The following is a 25,233-nucleotide window of genomic DNA, read 5'->3' as shown; positions in this document are numbered from 1 at the left end:
CGGGACAAACTGTCGGGTCCCGTTGACTTGTTCGTGTCGAGTTTGTCCAAGTACTTTTTACTTCTTGGTCGCATATTGAGTCAATTTCAGCGGCGTGATCTCACTCGGCGGGCAGGGCTCTCGGAATGGTTTCGATGTCCTCGACTGTGAATACGGATGCGAAGTTACTGTTGAGGATTCTGGCCATCTGTTTACTGTCCTGAGTTACAGATCCAGTCTCGTCTGTCAGGGGACCAATATTGGATTTTACTTTCTTTTCGATCTTATGTACGTGAAGAATTACTTGGAGTTAGTTTTGATTTCGCGCTATTTGCTTTTCATAGTTGCGTTTGCTACTCCGAATAAGGCTGCGACAAGCTCTGAGGCTGTTGTGGTACTGTGTGCTGGCTTCGGCCGTAGCATTCTCTTTCATCAAATTATAATTCCTTTTTTAGGTTTACTGCCTTTTTATTTCTCTGGTCATCCACGGTGGATCTACGGCCCCATTTACTCGCCTGGATTTCGTAGGCACTGTAGCCTTCTCTACTTGCAACAGCTTATCTTTGAAGACGTTCCACGCGTTGTCGATTGTATTGTCGGTGATGCCAAGTTGGTCCCAGGTCGTAGGGAAGCAGTGCACGGGCTAAGTTGAAATTTCCTTTTTGTAATCTGGTATCACTGATGGATTATCTACGAGTTTGTGACATATGTTGATATTAAAACGGATTAAGTGGTGATCGCACCCATTAAGTTTCTCACCAACTGTACAGTCGCGAATGAGGTCGGGTCGCTTACTAATACCAGATCCAGCAGATTGTTTTCTCTTGTTGGTTGAGTTACAACTTGAGTGAGGAACGAATCCTCCACCATTTCTAAAGCCTGTTACCCTCTTGATCTCCAGTCATCAGTCCCCAGTCAATGTTAGGGCAATTAAAGTCCCCAATTATAATTGCTTCCTTGCTTTGTGTTAGAGAGTGAATCTCTTCGTAGAGGGCAGTGTCATCGGCTGCCTGTTGTTTCGGAGGCCTGTATACGGTTGCAAGTGTTAGTTTCTTGTTATTTGCGGTTATTTCCACATAGACAGAATCGTATTTCTCTGCGTCCTGTTTGTCTATTTTTATGGCAGGGAGTGTACTTTTTACGTAGCAAACTCCTCCTCCTTTCTTGTGCTTTCGACTTTTGTGGAAGCTTTCGTACCCAGGGAATGACATTTCGGATTCTAGATGGGTAGAGTTGGCCCAAGTCTCTGTGATGGCTACCACATCTGGTTTCTCTGTTGCAATATACGCCCTAATTTCGTCCTTTTTGGGTATTAAACTACGTGCATTTGTGTACATGATAGAAATGTGGCCGTGACGAGTTGTATCAGTTCGCTTGTCGGAGGCGTGGTTAGTTACACAGTTTCTTGTGGGTCGCACTGACGCTACGGGTTGGTTGATCAAGGGCTGCCTTTGCCCCTTTGCCCTTTGTCCCGTCCTCGAGGAGGAGGAGGAAGAGGAGGAGGAGGAGGAGGAGGAGGAGGAGGAGGAGGAGGAGGAGGAGGTGAATAATGATCGAGATGAGAAATATTGGGAAATGTTGACAAAACGTGAGAGAAAATGAGAGAGAGAGAGAGAGAGAGAGAGAGAGAGAGAGAGAGAGAGAGAGAGAAAGGGGAATGGAAGGGGGTGAGCTATAGTAGTTTTTGGCAAGGAATGAAAGTGAGAGTGGATTTGGAAGCCGTGGGGTCACATTCACCTTATATCTTACCTCCCTCCCTCCCTCCCTCTTTCTCTCCTTCCCTCCCTCCCTCTTTCTCTCCTTCCCTCCCTCCCTCCCTCTTTCTCTCCCTCCTTCCCTCCATCTTTCTCCCTCCCTCCCTCCAAGCGGTCAGTCTGGTCAGGATTTCTAGCAGAGGTCAACTTTCCCGCCGAAGACTTTGCATCAAGGAAAACGGGACGCATCTTCACTATCATTATTTAACCTCTTCTTCCTCCTCCTTCTCCTCCCTCGTCCTTGTCCCTCTAATCCTCCTTCTCCTCCTCTTCATCATCTTTCTTCTCCTCCTCCTCCTCCTCATCTTCGTCCTTCTCAGCCTCCTCCTCATTTTGCTTGTTTTTTTTCTTGTTTTTTTCGTTGTTCCCGTCTTTACATTTTTTTTTTTTCGTTACCTGTTTTTTTTCTTGTCTTTCTACTTGTTTGTTTTGTTGTCTTCGTCTTTGTTTTCGTTGTTGTTGTTGTTGTTGTTGTTGTTGTTGTTGCATGCTAACTCATCTCTGATCTCCTTCACTCCTTTCTTTTTCCTTTTCCTTTCTTTTCCTTTCCCTTCCTTTCTTTTCATTTCCAATATCTTCCCTTTCCCTTCCTTTCTATTCATTTCATCTCCCTTCTTTTCCCTTCCTCTCCTTTTCTTTCCTTTCCTTTCCCTTCCTTTCCTTTCCTTCCAATATCTTCCCTTTCCCTTCCTTTCTATTCATTTCATCTCCCTTCTTTTCCCTTCCTCTCCTTTTCTCTCCTTTCCTTTCTTTTCCTTTCCTTTCCTTTTTATGCATTCCACTGGTCTAGTCTTTCCTCTCCTCTCTATTGACCTCTTCCCTCTCCTTTCCCTCCATACCCTTCGTCATCTTCCCTTTCTTTTCTCTTCCCTAACCTTCCTTCCATATAATCTTTCTTCTCTTCCACCTTTCCTTTCCTTCCATACTCCTCGTCACCTACCCTTTCCTTTCCCTCCCTCACCTGTACTTTTCCTTACCCTCCATATTTTTCCTCACCTTACCTTTCCTCTCTCTTCCCTAACCTTCCTCCCATACTAATTTTCTCCTCACCCGTCTCTCTGCTTTTTCCTCCCTCCCGCCGTCAGCTTTCTCTCCCTTCACACACACTAAGAAAAAAAGTCACCATATATAGTTACCAGCACCAGCTAAGTCATCGGTACTATAAAGAAATGTCTAAATCACCATTGCAGTCACCATTGAAAATCATTATAATTAAGAATCAACATTGCATCCTACCACAAGCTCACCACCGCCAACAACCCCATCACCAGTATCACTACCACCACCACCACAACCACCACTAACAACAACAACACCACCACCACCACCACCACTAACAACAACAACAACACCACCACCACCACCACCAATATCACTACCACCACCACCACAACCACCACTAACAACAACAACCCCATCACCACCACCACCACTAACAACAACAACAACACCACCACCACCACCACCACAGTCACCAATCCCTTCACTATAAAAAAAAAAAATATACACCACAGACAGTCCCTCCACGATACACCAGCGGCAGTTCCCTTCGTCCCTTCTCCCCCTTAGGCATTCCCCGGCCTCCCCAGCTTCCCCAGACACACTCGCTCGCCTTGAAGTGGGAGAAAAGTGAGGAAGACTGAGGAGGAGAGGGAGGAAGAGGGAGAAGAGGGACAGGGATGAAGAATGAAGGAGAGGATCACAGTAGGGTCAGTGGGGGTGAGTAAGGGGTCGAATCCTCCTATCCTAAGTTTTTATGTACCTTTTTTACGAGTCAAGGCTTTGTGGGTATCAGTTAGGGCAGGTGATAGTGCATACCTTTACCTGAGACCTCCCTACGTGGCCCCGACAAGGGTTAACTTCCTCATACAACCCCTGGCTCGGTCGAGGTTAACTTAGCTTAGGGGGATCAAGTACGACCAGAGGTTATTCATAGACTCCTGAAACTACCACGACGGGGAACCTTATACTGAGATGGGAACTGAAGACAAGGAGAGAGATTGTGAAATAGGATGTTAAAAGGGGGACTATGGGCAGGAAAGAACAATGAGGAAACGTAGTTGTGTGTGAGAGATGGTAGATAAGGACAATAGATAAAAGACAAGAAGATAGATTAGGATATATTAAGTGAGGTGGTGATACGTGAAACAGAAGCAGAAAAGTGGAAGAGCATGTTAAATAGTAAAAGAAAAGTAGTGTTTTGAGAAGGCAGATAAGAACAACAGACAAAATATAAGTAGACGGCGGTTTATATGAAAAAGTGATAAGTGAAATAGGTGTATAAAAGAGAAATAGCATGTCGAAAGGAGACTAAGGAAAGGAAACATTGGTGCAAGATGCGTGAAAGAAGGTGGAATGAAATGGAAAGGTGACTGACGAGAGGAGAAAGAGAAAAGAAGAGAGAAGGAAAAGTAATGAGGAATAGAATGTAAGGGGAACTATGGAAAGGCGAAAAGAGTGAAAGATATAAAGGAAGAGCATGTTAGAGAAAAAGGAAGGAAGGGAAAGGTGACAGACGGCTGATAAACGAAGGACAGGAGGAGAAAGAGAAAAGAAAAGAGAATGAAAATAATGAGGAATAGAATGTAAGGGGAACTATGGAAAGGCGAAAAGAGTGAACGATAAAAAGAGGAAGAGCATGTTAGAGAAAATGGAAGGAAGGGAAAGGTGACAGACAGCGATAAACGAAGGAAAGAAAGAAGGCTGTTGATGGAGAGAGAGAGAGAGAGAGAGAGAGAGAGAGAGAGAGAGAGAGATGAGGATAAATAAGATGTATACATATTTCAAGATAGAATATAAAAAAAAAGAGAAAGGATGGAAGATGAAAGTGAAAGGGAAGGGAACTCGGTAACAGAAAAGGAATGTATGGAGAAAAGTGTGTGTGCGTGCGTGTGTGTCTGTGTGTGTGTGTGTGTGTGTGTGTGTGTGTGTGTGTGTGTGTGTGTGTGTGTGTGTGTGTGTGTTTGTTTGTTAGTGTTTGTCTGTCTTGTTTGTTTAGTTTGTCTGTCTTAGGTTGAAAAATAATGAAGGAGGAGAAGAAAAAGAAGCAAAAAAGGAGAGGTCGAATGAATGAAAAGATGAAAATGATGAAAAATGAAAAAAAATAATGAAACGAAGAATGGCAAAACAGATAAAAGACAAACTAAAGGAAAATAAAGTGAGAGGAAGAGAAAAAGACGCAGCAGAAGAGAAATGGAGAAACAGAAGATAAATGAGACGTTAAAGTGAAAGGAGAAGGAAAGAAAACATTTTATACAACAGAGTGAAGGAAAATTAGGATGATGGAGAGAGAGAGAGAGAGAGAGAGAGAGAGAGAGAGAGTACATAGGTGAATGAGTTACCTTTTATTCTAGTTATTATTGTTTGTAGTAATAATAGCAAAAGGAGTAGTAACAGTAACAACAACAGTAGTAACAGAAACAGATCCTCATTGTGTTACGAGCGTGTTAGTAGTAGTAGTAGTAGTAGTAGTAGTAGTAGTAGTAGTAGTAGTTGTAGTTGTTGTTGTTGTTGTTGTATATGTCTAGAGGTCTTTGCGGTGAAGGTGGTCGGTCCTCTCCATTAGCACGAAGGAACCAATGAGCGGGAATAGAAAGTGAGGGGGGCGGGGTATGAGGAGGGGGCGAGGGAGGGCGTGGGAGGGGGAGGAAGGGAAGAAGCTTGGACACTCACATCACCGCTCGCTAGGAGACGATACTGAATGCCTGGTGTGTGTGTGTGTGTGTGTGTGTGTGTGTTAAGGTGTGATTCATGAACCCTCCTCCTCCTCCTCCTCCTCCTCCTCCTCCTCCTCCTCCTCCTCCTCCTCCCTTCCTTCCTTCCTTCCCACTCTTCAAGCTCCCAAATTCGGTCGTGTCTCCGGGCCAAGGAAGATCTGTTGTTGTTGTGCTCGCCTGAACTGGTTTGCTTTGTTCCAGTTTGCTCAGGTGTTTTGTTTCCCGACGAGCAAGTTGAGAGGAATTTGCGCCCAGTGTAATGTTTTTGCTTTGTTTTGTTTTGTTTTATTTGTTTTTTGTTTGTGATGTAACGTGTTTGTGTAAGGAAATATTGTGAGGTGATTTGTGTGTGTGTGTGTGTGTGTGTGTGTGTGTGTGTGTGTCTCTCTCTCTCTCTCTCTCTCTCTCTCTCTCTCTCTCTCTCTCTCTCTCTCTCTCTCTCTCTCTCTCTCTCTCTCTCTCTCTCTCTCTCTCTCTCTCTCTCTCTCTCTCGACAAAAGGTCTTCAGAGGTGCATGATTTTTCCTGCATTGCGTCCTTCATCCTTCAATAAAACACACACACACACACACACACACACACACACACACACACACCGGGCGGCCTCCTGGTGGCTAGTTTTTCCGGGCCCATCACCACTACCACACCACGCTCAGGTTCAGCCCCGCCTTGCCCTGGTGCTCCGCTTGAGTGCCATCCCGAGAATCAAGAGCCGCAGGAAGGAAAAAAGTTGGCATACCCGAGAAGTGTATTAGACAGAGGGAAAGAGTTGCAGATCATGAGCAGTTGAAATACGTGGGATATACATTTAGATAACATTTTTTAGTGAGGTAAGATATTTGAGCTACGTAAGATATACATTTAGATAACATTTTTTAGTGAGGTAAGATATTTGAGCTACGTGAGAAATTCATTTAGATAAGCATTTTTAAGCATTCGAGTTGCGTAAAAGATGCATTTGGATAATTGAGGTCCTTTGAGAAATACAAGATACCTAAACATCTGTAACTTAAACCTTCGTAACTTAAACCATTGTAGTCAGACAGTCTTCAAATCGCATCGCACTTCAATCTTCATATACTGAGTCTATTCTTAGAGATGAAAAAGTACACTGAGGTCCTTGAGAATCACAATCTTAAACCTTCGTAACTTAAACCATTGTAGTCAGCAACTCTCCAAATCTTTCAAGGGACAGAAAAACACACAAAGGCGGATCATTTTATCTCCATCCAAGGTGATCTCCACACACCTGGCTGCTCCCTAATACTGTCGGTTCCACGTCATGTTTTTTTTTTACCCAGAGTTGACAGACCAAGGACAAGAGCAAATATAGGAGAATACCGACCGTGTGTGTTGCTCAGAGAAATATAAGAAAAATAAAGGTGATTCGGTGTCAGAATGTCGGTTTATGCTTCAAGGTGACATGCTCCTCTGATTTTTTGAGAGAATTGAAACTTTTTTTTTACGCGCATATAATAGAGTATGCCCTTAAATTTACCTTTATTTTGCGGGGTTTTTATGTATATACCTTTGCTGTAGTAAATATAAGTTCTTTACATTTGTTATTTCGTCGGGTAATTTAATGAGCAAGTAGTGTATGCCTCCTCCTCCTCCTCTCCTCCTCCTCCTTATCATCATCATCATTATCATCATTTATTCTTCATTCCAGCCCTTACCTCTTCACCACCACCACCACTACCATCATCATCATCATCATCATCATCGAGTCGCAGATCTTCAAAATACATCACCACAAACACTATTCTTCATTCCAGCCCTTCCCTCTTCACCACCACCATCACCATCATCATCATCATCATCATCATCATCATCATCATCATCATCGAGTCACAGATCTTCAAAATACATCACCACAAACACTATTCTTCATTCCAGCCCTTACCTCTTCACCACCACCACCACCATCATCATCATCATCATCATCATCATCATCATCATCATCATCATCATCATCATCATCGAGTCACAGATCTTCAAAATACATCACCACAAACACTATTCTTCATTCCAGCCCTTCCCTCATCATCACCACCACCATCATCATCATCACCACCATCACTCACTACCTTTCACTATTCCCCTCGTACCCGCTCCCCTTCACCATCATCATCACCATCACCACAATCACCACCATCACCACCTCTCGACTTGATGTATAAAATGACTCACTTATAAGATAGTTCAGCCGTGAGGTAAGGAGTAATAAGCGTTTTCATTTCAGAGAGGAAAAAGTGAGGCGAACTCATTTACTTATTATTATGTGAAGCAACGGACCCTGAAGGATTGACTATGGTGAAAGAGGCTAAAAAAAGGCTATGTTATGTTATGTGATGTATGTTTCCTGGTCATTACCTTTGCTATGTTACTTTCACGTGTATGTGATATTCGGTGGTTCCTTTTCTTATACCGTTCATCTCCATTTTCGGTCTTGGTTAATGCTTGCTCTTCACTTTCCCCTTGCTCTTGTATCTCATCTATATTTCCAGCACTCATGATTCGCCGTTAACGCTTGATTTCCATCCCTTTGTATATTGTTATGAGGGATTTAAGGCTTTATAGACCACTTCTGAATCCTGTTATTATATTATTCCATGGTTTCGTATATTCTTAATTTTCCATGTTTTTTTATTTATTTATCTTAACTCTTTATTTCCATCCCTTTTTCTATATTATTATGAGGGATTTTAGACTTTATAGACCACTTCTGAATCCTGTTATTATATTATTCCATGGTTTCGAATATTCTTCATTTTCCCTGTTTTTTTATTTATTTATCTTAACTCTTTATTTCCATCCCTTTTTCTATATTATTATGAGGGATTTAAGGCTTTATGGACCACTTCTGAATCCTGTTATTATATTATTCCATGGTTTCGTATATTCTCCATTTTCCCTGTTTTTATTTATTTATTTATCTTTACTCTTTATTTCCATCCCTTTTTCTATATTATTATGAGGGATTTTAGACTGTATAGACCACTTCTGAATCCAGTCATCATTTTTCTGCCGTGGTTTCGTATATTCTCCATTTTCCATGTCTTTTATTTATTTTTTCTATTTTTACGGAAAGGAAACAGCTTCATCACCGTTGTTTAATTAGATATGGCTCCTTTATCTTCAGACACCCTTTTGAATCTCTCGCGTCGTGTTATCTCATGATCTTATATAATTCATCGCCCTGTTCACTATCTTTAATTAGACATATGGTTCCCTTATTTTTAAACACCCTTTTTGGATCTCTCGCGTCGTGTTATCTCATGATCTTATATAATTCATCGCCCTGTTCACTATCTTTAATTAGACATATGGTTCCCTTATTTTTAAACACTTTTGGATCTCTCGCGTCGTATTATGTCATGTCTCTATATTGTATTCTTCGCCTTTTTCCTTGTCTTAATTCAATATGGTTCCCCCTTGTCAGACACCCTCACTGATATGTCGTAATGTTATCCACCTACTCCTCTGTTGCGACACACACACACACACACACACGCACGCACGTCGCCTACACCCTCCACACTCCACCCTGGCTGTTTGCGTCTCGCCCTAACTAAGCCTCTTGTAACATTCCTTCTCGATGTTCTTTTGTTCCTCTCTCGTGTTCTTGCGTCTCACATCTTTCAGCGTTCTCTCCACCCTGGCTTAACTTTCCGTTCCCTCCAGCGATGCCAAACTATCGTACTCAGCGCATTGCATTTTCGTAGTTTCCGGTCGATAACTATAGAATAAAAGAACGAAAACCATCAGTATTTAGCAATTTCAACGATGACTTTAATTTTCTATCGTTATTTGTGTGGTTACGATAATCTTGGCGCCTAAAAACAATAAATACAATGATCAGAGTACGACAATTTGGCAACGCTGAACATCCCTCTCTCACAAACCCATTATGTGTTCGAGTTTCAAGTCTACTACGCTGTCTGTGTTGGAGTGGAATCTTATTAGTTACGCCTTTGAGAGTATCTTCCTTTCTCTCTCTTATGACGTTCTGAATTAACACGTGACCACTTCTGCTTTTTGTTCATGTGGTAGTTGGCGTATACTTTCATTTTTTTATTTACCTCGAAGATATTCCAAGTCCCAGACCATGAATTTTGTATTGTATAAAATTACTGCCCCCAGACGCTACTTTCCCATTTTCTTTTCTTTTTTTGTGTAGTAATTTCGGACAGACCTATTTTCTGCCTCTGAGTTACTTCAAGTCCTTCCCTCACATCAACTATTTAAAGAGGCCGAAACGGAGATCAGTCGGGTTCTCATAAGTGTTCTTTTAGGGTCATGGTACAGAAGAAGGGTCAAACTACCAATAGGGTCTTAAAACTACCCCTGGAAATGAACATAATCACACTCTGTACTGCCTGGGGGTTGGGATGGCATGCTCCTCCCTTCTCCTTTGTTGTTTACTTGCAACAATAAACTATAAATCAATCAATCCTCTGGAAATGCCCCAAAACTCCTACGAAAGCCAGATTATATGTGTGCTTGGGGGCCGAAATTAAACTGAATCTTCTCCCAACGCCGCCTGTCTCATTCTTTCTCTTATTCTTTACCTTTTTTGCGTGGTAATTTCGTACAGGTTATTTGTGCCTCGTAGTTGATCCCGCCCCATGTCATTACTCTTGTACACGTTATTTTACCGTTTTACATCACAACGTATTAAGAATCATTATTAAAAGGGAACATTATAACATAAACAATAAATACACATCACTTCCGTTACCTTCAAATGCTCCCGTACGAAACATTCCGAGAGCGGTGACATCACTTCATAGCGCGACTGTACATGAAAGTTTTAAGCCTCTCCCGACGCCGCTTGTCCCATTCTCTTCTTTTCCGCCGGGTAATTTGCTACATACTTACATTTATGCCTCGTAGTTAATAGAATTCCATGACATAACTCTTGCACATGCAGTTTTCCCCCGACGCCGCCTATCCCATCCTTTCCTTTTTTATTTTTTTGCCTGGTAATTTCGTACAAACTTATATTTATGTCTCGTACGCACCGTTGCCAGATTATCGTACTCAGAGCATCGTATTTACCGGTTTCTGACCCATAATAATTGCCAAGAAACACCAATAATTGACCATTTTATCGATAATTGTATATGAAGCCAGTTTTGGGGGGTGGAGGAAACTGTTTTTAGGTCAGAAATCGTCAGTCATAAGAGGTACGACAGTCTGGTAACGGAGCGAGGTTAATTCAGTCCCACGCCGTAACTCTCACACGTGAAATCTCCCCCCTAACCCCCCCCTCCCCCTCCCGCCGCTGCCTGTCCCATCCAGAGGGCAGACGCTCCCTCCGGCACCGTCCTTGAAGCTGTCCTTGAGAGGGAAACCTATACTCTTCCATGCCCTCCTGACACCGTTCCCTCCTGGCCCTTCTCAGCGGCAGACGAGTTTTTGGGTTTATATTTCCCTTTGGTGTTCTCATATATCAATTTTTTTATGTATGGTATAAGGGGAACGAGAGGAACAAGAGGAAAATTTTGCCGAGATGCAGAGTCAATTTCAACGATTTTGTCCGGTTCGAAATATGGCTGGCATGCACCCTGGTCCAGCCCCCCCCCCCTCCGCCAGCCGCTTTCTCCCCTCAGGTATAATTAGTGATTCAGTTCCAGCGGCCACTTTCGTCACGCTGTCCTGCTTTCGCCCTAAGGAACGTCTGACTGGAGCCCTCTCAAAGGAAGAAAATGGGAAATGAGGTTTTTTTTTAATGTCTAATCAGAATTTATAAAGAGCAGGTACTGGAATAGACAAGTGTGTACCTGACGTGTGCTCTCACTAAGGACGAAAATGGGGAATGTTTTTTTTTTAATGCATTATCAAAATTATAAAGAGCAGGGAGGGGGGGGAGGCGATCGAGCATGCGTCGCTGAGGATTTTTTTTTTTTTTTAATGAAACACTTTCAGGGGTATTTTAAAAATATTGGGGAGGCTATAGCCCGTTTAGCCCCCCCCACCCCCTACCCCAGAAATACGCTGATTTATTAGGCAGATACAAGACATGACACCCCAAACCTTGAAACCAGCTAGCGTATTTATATAAAAAAAAAATGACCCAGTAATGTCAGTCTTCATAAATGTCTTGTAATGTTAAAGGTTGTCTGTAGCTTCTTTGTGCATGTATACAAATTCTAGGACACGATTTAGGTCCATATTCTTAATCGTATCAGGCTCCCAGGACGACTATTTTCCAAGACCACAGCAAAGACTAACCAGATTTTCTTGGGTGATTTTCCAAGACGCAGAGGTCGTCCACAACTAGCTACAACTAACATCACAAAAGTTACGAAAATGCCAGCAACTTTCACGACAGGCTTATCAGACAGGAGCATACTGAGGCGCCGTGACCTTTAGGAATACGGCGCTCCTTGTGTGTACGGTATGCATGGAAGGCCATTGCAATAACTCAGACAACCACGCAGGCACTCATTTGCTTCCTCTTGTGGAATGAGCGTGCCTGTGAAGAGATCGGGAGCGTGAGCAAGCAATTCAGGGCCGGAGAGTGTTGTAATCTGCTGTTAGCCTCGCAGGGAGCAGGATGCGTCCCCTTAATGACTGCCTCGCATCAACTACCATATATAGAATCGTGGTTACGCCGCTTTTGAGGATGGAATAGAGAAAGAGGGAAAACTATAGAGGATGTAGGATGATGATAGTTGAAAATAGCGTGTGTTAGGCCGCTTTTGAGGATGAAATAGAGAAAGAGGGAAAACTAGAGAGGATGTAGGATGATGATAGTTGAAAATAGCGTGTGTTAGGCCGCTTTTGAAGATGAAATAGAGAAAGAGGGAAACTATAGAGAGGGGGCAGGATGCTGATAGTTGAAAATGTCTCGTGTTAGGTTATGAATTTGATGATGCAAACAGGCTCTCGCTCCTCAGTGGAAGACGAGTTTTAGAATTAGCTCTTGCTTTTGAATTGCTTTTATATCTTTTTATATGATGTCATGGGAGCGAAAGGTATTTAGGAGGAAAAATTTGCTGAGATGCCGAGTAAACTGGAGGAGATTCTGTCTGGTCCATAATATGTATAAAGACAGACAGACAGACAGAGATGATTGTCTTGGAATGCTGAACTAGTCCTATTGGTTTTATGAGCACAACTGGTAAAAAGGAACCCTCAAAATCCTTACAGTAAATATTGGTCACTGGAAAGAGTTATGAAGGATTTAAACATTAGCATTATCTTGTATATATGACTGGCTCTTCACCCTCCCAAACCCCGCATCCAGCCATACATATAATAGCAAATAAAGGGGAGGGTTTATATAGAAAAGGAAGATATACAGTATTTAGTTATCAATGTAAGTGAATGTCTGCGAAGGTACAGGCAAACAGAGATAGAGGAAAGGGCATTGCAATTTGTATACATCAAAGTGGAGATTATTAGATACTTTATAGTTTTCATGAACCTGTGTCGAGTGAGTGAACGATTAAACGGAGAACAATATTTACTGGGACGTGGAGTGAATGGGAGGACTGTAATAAGGGAGTGGATGGTGCTGCTGCTGGGGCTGAGTGGAGAGACGAGTGGACGAGTGATTGAGGCGATGAAAGAGTTCCTGAGAGCATGTGGCGTGCAAGCTGTAGGGAATGACATCTTGCCCCGAGTAGCTGAACACCGATTTTCTGTATGTATTGTTTTTTTCTGCATGTATCACTAGTTTTATAATCACACTCTGTCCTGCCTGGGGGTTGGGATGGCATGTTCCTCCCTTCTCCCTTGTTATTTACCTGCAACGATAAATTATCAATCACCAATCACAGGAGCTGCCGATAAAAAGGCCTGGCTGGGAGAAATCTCAAGCCACCTGTGACATCAAGATCAAGATCGAGGCTCCCAACGTCAACACGGCTGCTCCTCAGACCTCAAGCCATTCCCCGCCGCCATGACCTTCCCCACGAGCCACAAGACGGTGTTCGTGCTGGACCACACCCTGACGGCCTCCTCGGGGGTGCGCCTGGAGGTGGACAGCTTCAGCAAGGGGCGCGGCGGCAGCAACGGGTCCGGGGGTGGCGGCGCGGCTCTCCCCCAGCCTCTCAACCTCATCCCGCTGCGCCCCGTCACCAAGACCCTCTGGACCTGTGCCGTGGAGGCCATCACCGAGTACTGCAGGTGAGGCGACCACTGATAAGGCGTTTGCAGTAGTGTAGTGCCTGTGTCTTTAATATTAGATTATGTTATAAGAAAAAGTTTGTCTGGCCGTCCAGCCTTCCTCTCATCCGTCTTTTATTCCTTTCCCTGTTCGTTTTATCTCCATATTTTTCAACCTCACTCCTGTTTGATGAGTTTGGATAGGCTGGTGCATTGGTTGGTGAGGCCTTTCTGTTCTTTGCCTGACGGTTCACCCAAGCATGGCTCATAGGGAAAGGTCATCCAGGTAAGAAGTCAAACGATCGCATACAAAATAGCATTTTTACTGAACATGAATTAGACAGGAGCCGCCGCCCGGGAATAACTCGTGTACATCACTCTTCAGACCCAGGTACTTGGAGTGCACACTGTCAGAAGTAGGAAGGTGGAGGAATTCGACGTTTTGTTCCTAGAGGATGACTACAGATCACCTGTGCTTAATCCTTTGTATATGCCCCTCATCCAGCGGCAAACAAATTCTCGGTGGCAGGGTGGCAGGTGGCATGTATGAGTGGTGAACCAACTCAATTTTCTCCTTGTTTAAGCTTGATGTCAACTATGATATTGCAAAAATGTATATTTCCTCACCGCACATGATGATTATGTTAAGAGATGGTGCAAGAAATGCACCAACATAGGAATAAACAGCTCTGCTCCGGGATTAAAGTCATAGCCATGAATTAGAGTTGGACAACGCTGCCTAGCGTTCAAAAAGATGCGAAATGTCATTAGAAAATGCAGCATCTTCCCTTCTTTCCCATGCCTTATGTCATTTTCAGGTTCTTTTTAATGTGAAATGACAAGAAAATAAATATTTCTTTATACAACACCAACTTTCTGGGTCTCAAAGAGCATTATATTCTATATTTTATTCTTCAAAACATTCCTATGGGAACTTGACTGCTGTGTGCTGTGGTTATACCTACTCGCTGATTGGCCGATGAAAAGCACTTGCTAATGTTAGCTGGTAATTGCCTTTTGGGCGAACATATCCCGGAGCACGTTTGATCCCGTTTTCGTCTGTAAGCCGGGGACTTCGTGGTGCAGTGGTTAGCACACTTGGCTCACAACCAAGAGAGCCCGGGTTTGATTCCCACACAGAGTGGAAAAATTTGTGTGGCTTTTCCGATACCCTACGCCCCTGTCCACCTAGCAGTGAATGGGTACCGGGTATTAATCGGGAGTTGTGTCCCATCTCCTGGGATCTGTTCCCTTCTATAAGTCCTTCCCCTTCTGTCTCTCTCTGGCATAGGACCACAGATGTTGTGCCGAAGGGGGATTTTTTTTAAACAATGTTATTATTAAAAATAGCTCTGCATTTCTGCCCTCATCTGCACCAAAGAATTCACCCACCCCTCAAGCTCTTCAGTGCTTTCCTTGCCTCCTCTCTGTTCATCACCCTGTCCTAGCGAACTACTCCTTTCCACTGCCATACCCAAGAATATCAAATTTGCTTTCCCTACTGTTCCTTCATTCTTAACTTTTTTGAAGTATCCTCTCCATCCATCCCTTATTGCCTTGCTATCTTTCACATGTATGCAATCACTCCATGACTTCCTCCTTGCTGCTTCCTTCAAAAATTTTCATCTACCCTCTTTTGACTATCCTTAAGAAGTCTTCTCACTTGTATCCCATTCACTTCACATTCTCTCCATCTTTCATAAATTCAAACAATTAATTATCTCTACTTTTTTTTTTTTTTATATAATTTTCCATGTACATTCTAGAATATGTAATTTTTTATAGGTTATGTAATATTTCCTTTGTAAATTCAGTGTTGGGTTTTCTCATGATCATTTCCTGCCTTCATGAATTATCAGTAGTTTTTGAAGAGTGAATTCAAAGGGGATTGCTATTAATTTGTCTTTTTCTAGGTACAGTTATTTCACTTTTGACATCCATAATAGGGGTCCCCATATTAATCTTGATAATAATACGCAGGGCATCTGTACAAGTGCATAACACATGATGTCCACTGCCCCTCTTCTTATTGGATTATGCACTGTCACTACTGTCAGAAATAGGCTGCATATTATGACAATACTAGATTGTTGTTATTTTTTTCAGGATTGTGTGGGACATATTTCCAGGCTCCAGACTAATACGTTTTGTTGCTGTTGACAAAATGGCCCACAAACTGTCATCCTGGAGTTCAGAGGACCAAAACCTAACAAGCCTCATGACTGCCTTCATGATGCTTGGACCAGCTAAAGCCATTGATCCAGGTAAGCTGGACCTCTTTAAGGGCCTCAGAACTGCCATTGAAATTTTGACGGAGCCTTCTGCTGTCCAGCATGAGAAGCGAACCTCTCTTACAGAGAGTGCTACGAAAGTTCTCAACAAGGGAAGAATTATTTTGGTGTCCAAATTTGACACAGAAGAGGAAATAAAAGCACTAAAAGACAAGTTTCATGATACACTTTTACACTTGAACAAGGGGGCTGCAGCAACAGACAACTTGATGGCCATTAACCACTGTGATCTGGTGCTCCTCAACCTGTGGCCTGATGGTCCTGGGTGCCCTGTTTCCCGTCGGACATGGCCCGACGTGTCGACTATCATGTCCTGTGAGTTCACCAACCTCCAGGGTGGCATGAGTTTGGCACCAAAGCTCTGCAACCTGGTGTTGAAGCATTATGACCTCGCCTCCACCACAGTAACTGGCATACCCATGAAGGAGGAGCAGAATGCCAGTTCCTCGGCCAACTATGACGTTGAGTTGTTCCATCCAGCCGCTGCCCACGCTGCCATCCTCAAAGGCATACCAACAGAAACTGCTCACCTGAAGACTTACCGTGAGGGTGCAGATTATGAAACAGTGACCCTGAAGTGGTGCACACCACGCAGCAATGCCAACATTGAGCTGCAGCACTGTTCCTCCGCCTACAGGATTACCTCTGTCGATGTTAACAGTCGACCCTCATCCTGCTTGACAAACTTTCTGCTGAATGGCCGTTGGGTCATGCTGGAAATGCCTCGCAAGTCAGGAAGCAAAGTCATATCCCATATGCTGGCCTGCCATGGAGGGGACATATATATCCATACCATGTACACATCTCGCAGCATCCTGGAAGACCCTCCCTCCATTAGTGAAGGCTGTGGAGGCCGTGTTACTGATTACAGGATCCCAGACTTTGGAGAATTCATCAAGGCAAACAAACTGGCCCCTTATCCAGCATCAGCCCTGGGTAGTGACGAAGCATCATCATCATCACCCCTGGCAAAGAGTCGTGAACAATTGAGCAGACACACCAAGTACTGGCCCATCACACTCTCAACCACATCACTCTTCACCTTGGGTCCGCAGGTTGAGCCACTCACCACATTGATGGTCAAGGACACTCTGACAGATGATGAAGTTGTTGAATGTAAGCAAGTGATTCTCTGTCTGATGAGTATGGAGGCTCGTGGAGACCCTCTGCCGTCCCCCATGGCTGGGCAGCGGGGCAAGGGCATGAAGCGGGAGGACCAGTACAGGGCAGTGTGGGCAGAGCTGGAGCAGTATTTACAGGTACACTTGCACTCCCCAGCCCATGAGAAGGTATTAAAGTGTTTCATGGACTGCCACAACAAAGCATCAACACCAGAATACAAAAGCGATGAGAAGGTCGACATAGCCCAAGCTTTGAAGGAGTTGGACGACATCATGACTGATCGAGAGAAGGTAGATTTCAACATGGGAGGAATGAAGCACATGTCTCCTGACCTTCCCCTCCCTGACAGCAAGCGGCGGCGCACTGCTCCTCCGCCTCTGACCCCCATGGGACGCAGCAGTGGGGTCAGCCTCCTTACATTGTGGGAGAATAAGGTCTCCTCGGAACAGTCTCGCCGTTGTCTCGAGTTTCAAGGACGGTTACGAGCAGAGGGAAATGTCACCAAACTCTATATCAACTTTCAGAAAGACAAGGACAAAGATGACAGTGGATCAAGGAAAAAGAATTGAGATGACCTGTTTTAGCTTTCTCAATATTTGTAATATCATTCATTACAGTTATTGCAATATAGTATTATCCAGTCATGAAAAAGTATTGACAAGTCACTAGGAAATATTTCCTAGGCTTTGTAGAGTAGTTCAATCATACAGTACCTGATTATTTTGTTAAAAATTTTATACATGTAAACTAGTGACATGTTTGATGATACTAACAAAGAAAAGGAAACTGCCAGTTGAAGGGAATGAAAAGCAAGGTGTTGCTTTGCAAAAGTATGTGGACAAAGTAATGAAGCTTAAAACTATTTTGTGACCGTAAATGTTGACAAGAGTGAGCTGAAGTGTTTTTGTTTGATCTGGTCAAGCATGGACAAAAAAAGAGATTTGTGAAATCCCTGAAGTGTATCATAGAAAAGGGAGTATGCTAAGCAGGGATGTAAAAAAAATAAACAAATGCTGGCTTATGTGCACCAGCACTGAAATGCACGTGAGTAGGATATTAAACTGGTGCAGTGATTGAAAAGTTGAGAAGTGCCTGTACTGTAAATAAGTAAGAAAAATCTAAATGTTCTTGGAATGTGTAGCAAACTTGATAGAACGAAGAAAATTATTTAGGGTGGTTGTCATTTATGCCACCCTGAAGAGGTTTGACCAAATCTATGCAAGCCAGTGAGAACAAAAAAAGCCCCGTGAAAGTGGATGACAGATTAGATGAATTTCCCAGCGTGATGGTGGGAGCCTCAAAGGACTAGTTACTGGAAGGATTGGGTGTCTGGACAGGAACAAGTTTAGATTCAAACACAGCCACTGTTCTGAAGAAGCCTCATGGTGGAGGCATTAGCAGGTATGGTGGTACCAATTGTTGATACTTTGTAGCCCATTAACTACAGCACTAATATCACAGGGTAGAGAAAACTCTTGTAGTTCTTACTCACATATATTATTATAAAAAGTCATGCCTTTCCCCTGCTCCATACATACATAAATCATACTTTTTTTCTTTTTGAAATACAAAATTGTTCTAATACTGATGAATCCTTCCACCCTTCACCCTAAACAGGTGACAATTATAACACCTCTCTCCTTATTTTAAAATGCACCGTTTTCCTTTAATGAGTTGAGGTAGGACTCCTGCAGGACGTGTATCGTGGCTAAAAGACTATTGCTAAAGGGGTTGTCCACACCCTGCACAGTGTTCCACCATGATTCAGTTACCTGTGGGCACAAGATTGTAATATCAGAATTATGTTAACTGAACCCTCAGTGGTTGGAGCTAGCTCATGGGGCAATGACATGTGATGGTTTCAAATGGAGATAAAACTTTATACTTTCCATGACCTAGATACAATTATTTATGAATTTTCACGGAACAATGGTTAGTTCATGGATAGCATGGTAGAACAAGGGTGCTGAGCTATTAAATCTAGTTAACTTTTTCAATGTTGGATGTGATGAAGGTTAGACCTATAAGTGATCACTGAAGAAGGGTGTAGCACCTTTGATTTAAAAATATATTGAATAATTAATTCATCAATCATTGGGGGCACATTCTGGAGGGCACACTGCCTTGCCTACCCTACAACTGGGGCCTCCTCCACTCTGGGTTGTCTTTTACAGAAATTTCCTGATGAGCAGGGTTGACTTTTGGGTAGCCTGGCACATTTCATGGACATGTTCATGGACTATGCAGGTAATAGGCCTCAAGTCAGTCTCACTGAGGAATCACTGGTTTGACACAGTCTTTCCAGCAATACCCCAAAGACATCAGTCTGCCTCTATAAGTCATTACAGTAAAAACCCTCAGTTATCTGGGTGCACCGTATCCGACCTCACCCGTATCCAAGAATTTTTAAAAATATTTGATTTTTTCCAAAAATTTTTTTAAAAATTGTCATGCACCGCCAAAAGTCGTTCATATTGCCCGCGCAATGCCTCTAAGCTCTGTCCGGGCGCATATTTACGAAAGGTTGTCAGGTTTTTGTCCCGCGGAGTCTAGCCCCACCCCCTGCAGTGATGTTACACGTGATATCTCTTGATTGGCTGCTGCCTCCCTCCTCCCCCTCTCTGCCCCCACTCCCTGCCCCTCTCCCTTCCTCCTCCAGCATATAATGTGTCATTTGTTTGTTGTGTTTTTTGTTACTGTCTAGTAGCTCCTCTTCATCTTATTCCTTTTCCTATGACCAGTCAGTCAGTCTCTCTCTCTCTCTCTCTCTCTCTCTCTGATATATATATAGATATATATATATATATATATATATATATATATATATATATATATATATATATATATATATATATATTTTTTTTTTTTTTTTCCCGTGTGCCCCTGTGGCTCTATTAACCCAGATACCAGAGGGTTTACTGTATTTAGAGAGTCCAAAGGCATCAGTCTGCCCCTTTCAGTCATCATTTAGAGAGAAGATCCAGATCTTTGTCCTTCTGTACAGGAACTGACAACACTGTATACTCGTACTGGCTTACTGTATGGCTGTGAGACATGGACAATGAATATCAACTTTCAGAGGTTTGTCAATGCCTTTGGTACCAAGTGCCTTTGCAGGATCATGGGGGTATCGCTGGAATGACTTTGTGCCAAACCAGTGACTACTTCAGGAAACAAGAATTGAGTCACTAGCTTAGTTTGTGAATACCGCAGGCACATGGCATGATTCTTGGACTTCAATCCTGCTTAACCCCTTCAATCTGGCGACGCCGATGGGCGTCCGACGGCGTCACGGTATGGAAAGGGTTAGTCCTCTTCTAAACCGTGCCCGTAGAGCCAAAGTTAGCATTTAGAGACTATGCAGGTAATTGGTCTTGAATCAGTCTCATGGAGTAATTGCCAGGACTCTCTGTCTCAGAGTCACAATATATCCCCCTTGAGACTACTAATCTCATTCAATAGGTAAAGCAGTCAGTGATCATCTGAGAGGCTCAGGACATTCCAGGAGCTCACACGCAGAGCCCTCTGAAAGTTAATCTCTGGAATGGTTCTGTGGGCGGGTGCCCCTTCTGTCTCCCTGGCCACACCAAAAGCAAAAAAGAATTCATCACCTAGTTGCTGTAAAAACAAATGGTTTGCCCTACCTGTTATAAAACAATGACAGCATCTGAATGCCTAATTCTGCCACTCCCAACCCCATGGCTCAGCCCGTCTTCAAGTACAACATGAGTAAAATAAAATAAAGGAATATCTATTTTGTTCTTACCTCTATCTGGGGTGGTTCATAACCTAAATAACTTGGAATGATGTTGCTGCTGGGGACAGGAGACATAGGAGCAAAGACATTCATAGACACATTAAATTTGATGTTGTTCACATATAACTGCGTCACTGCAAACCAGCTGAAAGATAAGTAGTATAGTTTACTTCCCTGTGTAATATATCAATAATTAAAGTCTTATAATGGGAATAACATTTAAATTTCATAACTGCATAAGCTTAGGGTTGGTCACTTTTATACCCATCTTGAGATGGTATGCAATGAATCTCTCTAACCCCTCACTCACATCTGGCAAAAAGTGATTCTGTAAGGACACTAATTAAGTGTGTCTCAGAATGCATAAACGACAAATCTGCATGGCTTCCTTAGTAAGTCAGTAATGAATTTAATGCCTTAAGGAGAACTAACCTTGATTTGACAACCTCCACAAAGAAGTCGATGCCTATGAAGACACTCTGGGTGGGCCCTAGGTCTCCTGTGCTTCGTGCCTCATCCTCACACACCTGTTGATGCGCGTGGGATTAACACAATGTCTTGTTTATTCTTTGCACTTTTATTTTAAGTAACTTCTAAGTGTAAATTTGAATTAGGGAAAGTGAAAAAAAGTTTGCAGATTGACTGCGGATGAAATATACTCTAAAATTTCAATAAAGGATGCTACAAAAGTAAAAGATATGTCTTGAGAGTAAATTGTCAGAACTGCATAAAAAGTTGGATTGAAAAGCCAATGTCCACTTGAGAGTAAAGAGCATTCAAGAGGGAGGATGAACACCTGGATAGACTATGGGCTAAGTGTTCTGGGTGGGATCAAACACATGCTCATGGAGGCAAGGGTACAATATTTGTTTACTCAAATGATAAATTCACTCCCTAAAATTTATAATGCAATCCTCAATACAGAAAGTAAATAGTAAGTTGCAGAAACTTGTCATGTGGACACACTAATTGACAGTAACAATCAAGAATCCACTCTTGAAAAGTGAACCCAAGCCTCAACTTCTTTTTCCCTCAAAGTATCCACAGCCTTGAATCCTTACCTCCTGCGCTGTCTTTGCTGCCTGCCAGCCACGGGTGCTGTTGGGTGGCTGGCACAGTGTGTCCAGTAGCCTGCAACATGAACATTGCAGCTATGATGTTCAGGCATTATCAAAGCAATGATTCTCTTGTGTTTAGTTACTTAAACTATTTGATGACATTTACCCCATTTAAAAAAAAGTCATATTCTCAATATTCATTTTTTGTGATGATCATTAAATTGCATGATCACAAACACTGACATAAATCCCTTTTCCTTTCAACAGTGTCTAACAAAACCATTGTATTTATGAGTTTTGAGGCCAGGAACTTTGGTGTTTTATAGGTTAAATTTTTCCATGATATGTATCATATCTTTCATTCTAAATAGTGATATGATGTGAGGAAAGGCACATCAATCCCCTCTGACAAACTAAATTTTTTGTGACCACTCCCTGTGAATGAGCATACGTAACAGACTCACCGGACATTTAATCCACCATCTTGAAGGATCTTCATCAAGTTGTTGCCAATCCTCTCAGAATTTGCTAAGATTGCTACCTCTTCCTCCTTCAGGCCCGAGAACTGAAAGTCTGGCAGTGGCTCTGGCGTCACCACAGGCTTGGGCTCAGGCTCAGGTTCAGGCAGAGGGATGCCATTGGGGGGACCCACAAGGTTCTCATCCACCATAGCAACTGAGTGGAAAATGGCATCATAAAAAAATGTCAATGAGAATGTGTATTAGACTCAATAAGATTGCTCAACTTAAATAAAATTATCATCATAAAACAAATAACTAAATACACACAATATTGACAGTTGTTTTAACTGCAGCTCACATGAGCAGTTTTTTAGCACCAGAGCTCCAATTCAGTTAATCTGTTTCCTGGGAATGGTGGCGTGTTATTAACACGGGTGTTCCGGGCTCAGGATCTGCCAGGCCAAGACTGAGCCATATCCCACATCGTCAGTGTTTATGTACATACAAAGAGCAAAATTTAAGAAAATATTCAAGACTAGGAGCAAGAAGGCATCAATTTGCAAAATTGGGTGTCACTAGGACACCTAGCTGGACTCCCCAGCAACTGTATTTACATGTCGTGGGAAACCAAGGACCTCAGCTTTGCATGGAGTACACTGTACTAAGCTGCAAAGGAGTTTACTGCTTGGACACTCTTTGGATTTCTAAGAATTTGTTAGTTTTGTTCAAGAATGTTTTGATTGCAGGTCTAGGAAATAAGTCACCAAAAAACTGCTCATGTAAACTATCATTTATGGAAACTAACACAGTACTGCCAATGGACAGTTGAGAGAAATGGAATTAAGAGGCCAATAGTGAAAAAACAATTACAATAACCGTGATGTCACCAACTTATTCTATTAATGATTATTTATGAAATTCCATGCAGCCTTAATATGTACATGCTATTAAAATCCATTAAGAGTTTTGCATAACTCATTGTGCTAAAAACACCAAAAATTAGTTAGACCTACCATCATTAACTAAAGTGAGATGGTACATAACAACAAGCACTGGGGCGGGCTCCTCTTCCCCAGACTCCTCGGACTCAAAATAACACGAGTAGGTGTCATTGTCTCGTAAGTTGGGGTAGGGCCCAGCAATTAACACCAAGTCCCCATCATTTGAGAGTGAAGTGCCCAGGATCCCAGCCATATCAATTGGGCCAAGGAACAAAGTCCTTCCATTGTAATCCCAAATGGTCTGCAGAGAGAATTCTTAATCATCATCATGATTTCCACCTCCAATATAGGTATGGTTCATGAATTAACTATGTTTCAGATGAGGCAAAGAGGATTATTTCATAATTTGGCATCACTGTCTAGCTGAGTAGGGTTGATGCCAGTAAAATGAATGTCTAAAGTCAATGTTGAATACAATACGTCATCCTGAATGTCTATTTCTAGCTTGGAACTGGAGCCTAAACTGTATCTAAGCTTCTTGTTAATTTGGCAGCAATTTGAGGCAGCTTTTCTACTGCTCATTGCACGCTGCCCTGACCTCTCACCCGGAGTCAGGTTGTGTGCTCCCTGGGGAAGCCACATGTGTGACCAAGGCCTAGTAATTAGGCCAGCCTTCCCATTCCCCATCCCCCCAACCCCTTCCCTAAATGCATTGCAACTTTTTTATAAGACCTTACATTGTAAAATTTAATAATATTGCTTACAAAGTGTGGGGAAGACACTGTGCATGTGACTGGCTGTCTGAAGCCATTATCTAGTCATCAAGAGGCTTAGGAAAAATATTTATTGAAATTGCAAGATTAAAATACAGTATAGTACTTACATATTCTGAGTCATATCCCTTGCAGCTCAATGTGATTTCCTCATACATTGGTGGCTCTGTGGTGGTGGTGGTGGTGGTGGTGCTGGTAGTAGTGGTTGTAGTGGTGGTTGTAGTTGTCATGGGAGTTGTTGTGGGGATTGCCGTGGTAGGAACTGAGAACGTTGTGGGCATGGGAGTGGTAGTGACAGGGTCTGCTGTTGTGTAAATTGAGGTTGCAGTATCTGTGGGTGGTATTGTTGCTGTTGTAGAGCTTGTTCCTTCAGTTGTGGGGACAGTCTTCATTGTTGTTGTCTCTGTTACTTCAGGATCATCCATGTCTTTGTAGTCTACAGGATAGTAATCATAATCATGGGGTGTTGTACTTTCTGTCACTGTACTTGGCATCTTTGTCGTTGCCAGTGTTGTACTTTCTTGGGTTGTTGTCCTCAGAGTTGAAGTTGTTATTAAAGATGTGGTTGTTGTCCTCAGAGTTGAAGTTGTTATTAAAGACGTTACTGCCGAAAATATTTAACTAGTTAAACTCGTAGTACTGGATTAAAATTTGATGAGTTTTCCATCAACATAATGGTAAACTGATGGAATATGATGAAGCTTAAGAATATTAACCAAACATATAGGTGACTAAAAGTGGTTCTTCTTATTTATGTTGACTATGATTGGTCAAGTATGATTGTGTACCTCTGGACTGTTTTCCTGCCATATTCTTTTCAACTTTACTTATATCACTATTTCAGATATATACCACATTTCAGAACCAGAATTTTCCCACCAATGAAGTAACAGTCACACCTTCTCCTAAGATGGACACTGATGTCTCCTGCAACACGTGGTCTGGGTGTTCAGCGCTGACACAAGTGTACACGCCACAGTCCTCCTCCATCACGTCAGTCACCGTCAGCGTGAACACCGCTCCCTCGTCATCTGACTCGGATATCTCCAAAACATACTTGTTGGTTGTGTTCTCATCTGACACCATTAATTCCTTCCCATTGTATAGGAAATTCACCTGAAAGTCGTCGTCATTTACTTCTCATACCTCACTGTACAAACACTAACAGGATATAGGAAAGTTAAGAAACATTCTAATGAAGTCTTGATGCACATACATTTTCTCTCTATTGAAAATTAATTTAGGTTTTACCTTCAAATGAGTT

At 42.6% G+C, this 25,233-nt stretch overlaps 2 protein-coding genes across 6 annotated transcripts in view; one reads left to right on the top strand and one right to left on the bottom strand.

Moving 5' to 3' along the window:
• The first annotated feature begins 12,891 nt into the window (after positions 1 to 12,891).
• LOC127008706 (integrator complex subunit 13-like) lies at positions 12,892 to 25,027 on the top strand. Of its 4 annotated transcripts, none has more exons than XR_007761264.1 (3): positions 12,892 to 13,587; positions 15,673 to 18,380; positions 24,880 to 25,027. XR_007761264.1 is itself a non-coding variant. In XM_050881045.1 (2 exons), exons 1-2 carry the CDS (start codon positions 13,361 to 13,363, stop codon positions 17,546 to 17,548), a joined length of 2,103 nt encoding a protein of 700 aa, XP_050737002.1. In that variant the 5' UTR covers positions 12,892 to 13,360; the 3' UTR covers positions 17,549 to 18,563. The 4 variants fall into 4 exon arrangements, 1 of the variants encoding a protein (XP_050737002.1); XR_007761266.1 differs by having other exon boundaries at positions 24,832 to 24,978; XR_007761265.1 differs by having other exon boundaries at positions 24,814 to 24,962.
• The window catches only part of LOC127008705 (uncharacterized), a 35,398-nt gene continuing 28,619 nt past the window's right edge, over positions 18,455 to 25,233 (bottom strand). For both annotated transcript variants that reach the window (XM_050881043.1, XM_050881044.1), the window contains exons 47-54: positions 24,869 to 25,085; positions 24,080 to 24,573; positions 23,269 to 23,497; positions 22,259 to 22,469; positions 21,798 to 21,867; positions 21,169 to 21,263; positions 20,746 to 20,881; positions 18,455 to 18,751 (exon numbers count right to left, since the gene is read on the bottom strand). In XM_050881043.1, the coding sequence (XP_050737000.1) occupies positions 18,626 to 18,751; positions 20,746 to 20,881; positions 21,169 to 21,263; positions 21,798 to 21,867; positions 22,259 to 22,469; positions 23,269 to 23,497; positions 24,080 to 24,573; positions 24,869 to 25,085 (1,578 nt within the window). In that variant the 3' untranslated portion in view covers positions 18,455 to 18,625. The remainder of the gene's footprint in view (positions 18,752 to 20,745; positions 20,882 to 21,168; positions 21,264 to 21,797; positions 21,868 to 22,258; positions 22,470 to 23,268; positions 23,498 to 24,079; positions 24,574 to 24,868; positions 25,086 to 25,233) is intronic.

This window comes from Eriocheir sinensis, chromosome 38, assembly GCF_024679095.1.
Source record: "Eriocheir sinensis breed Jianghai 21 chromosome 38, ASM2467909v1, whole genome shotgun sequence".
Classification (NCBI taxonomy): domain Eukaryota; kingdom Metazoa; phylum Arthropoda; class Malacostraca; order Decapoda; family Varunidae; genus Eriocheir; species Eriocheir sinensis.
This window is presented reverse-complemented; position numbering and strand designations above follow the sequence as displayed.

What these genes read in the sequence shown, in the direction of transcription:
- LOC127008706 (XM_050881045.1), top strand. Translation starts at nt 13,361, where the DNA reads ATGACCTTCCCCACGAGCCACAAGACGGTGTTCGTGCTGGACCACACC. An exon ending in GCCATCACCGAGTACTGCAG is followed by an intron (nt 13,588 to 15,672) that starts GTGAGGCGACCA and finishes TATTTTTTTCAG; the next exon opens with GATTGTGTGGGACATATTTC.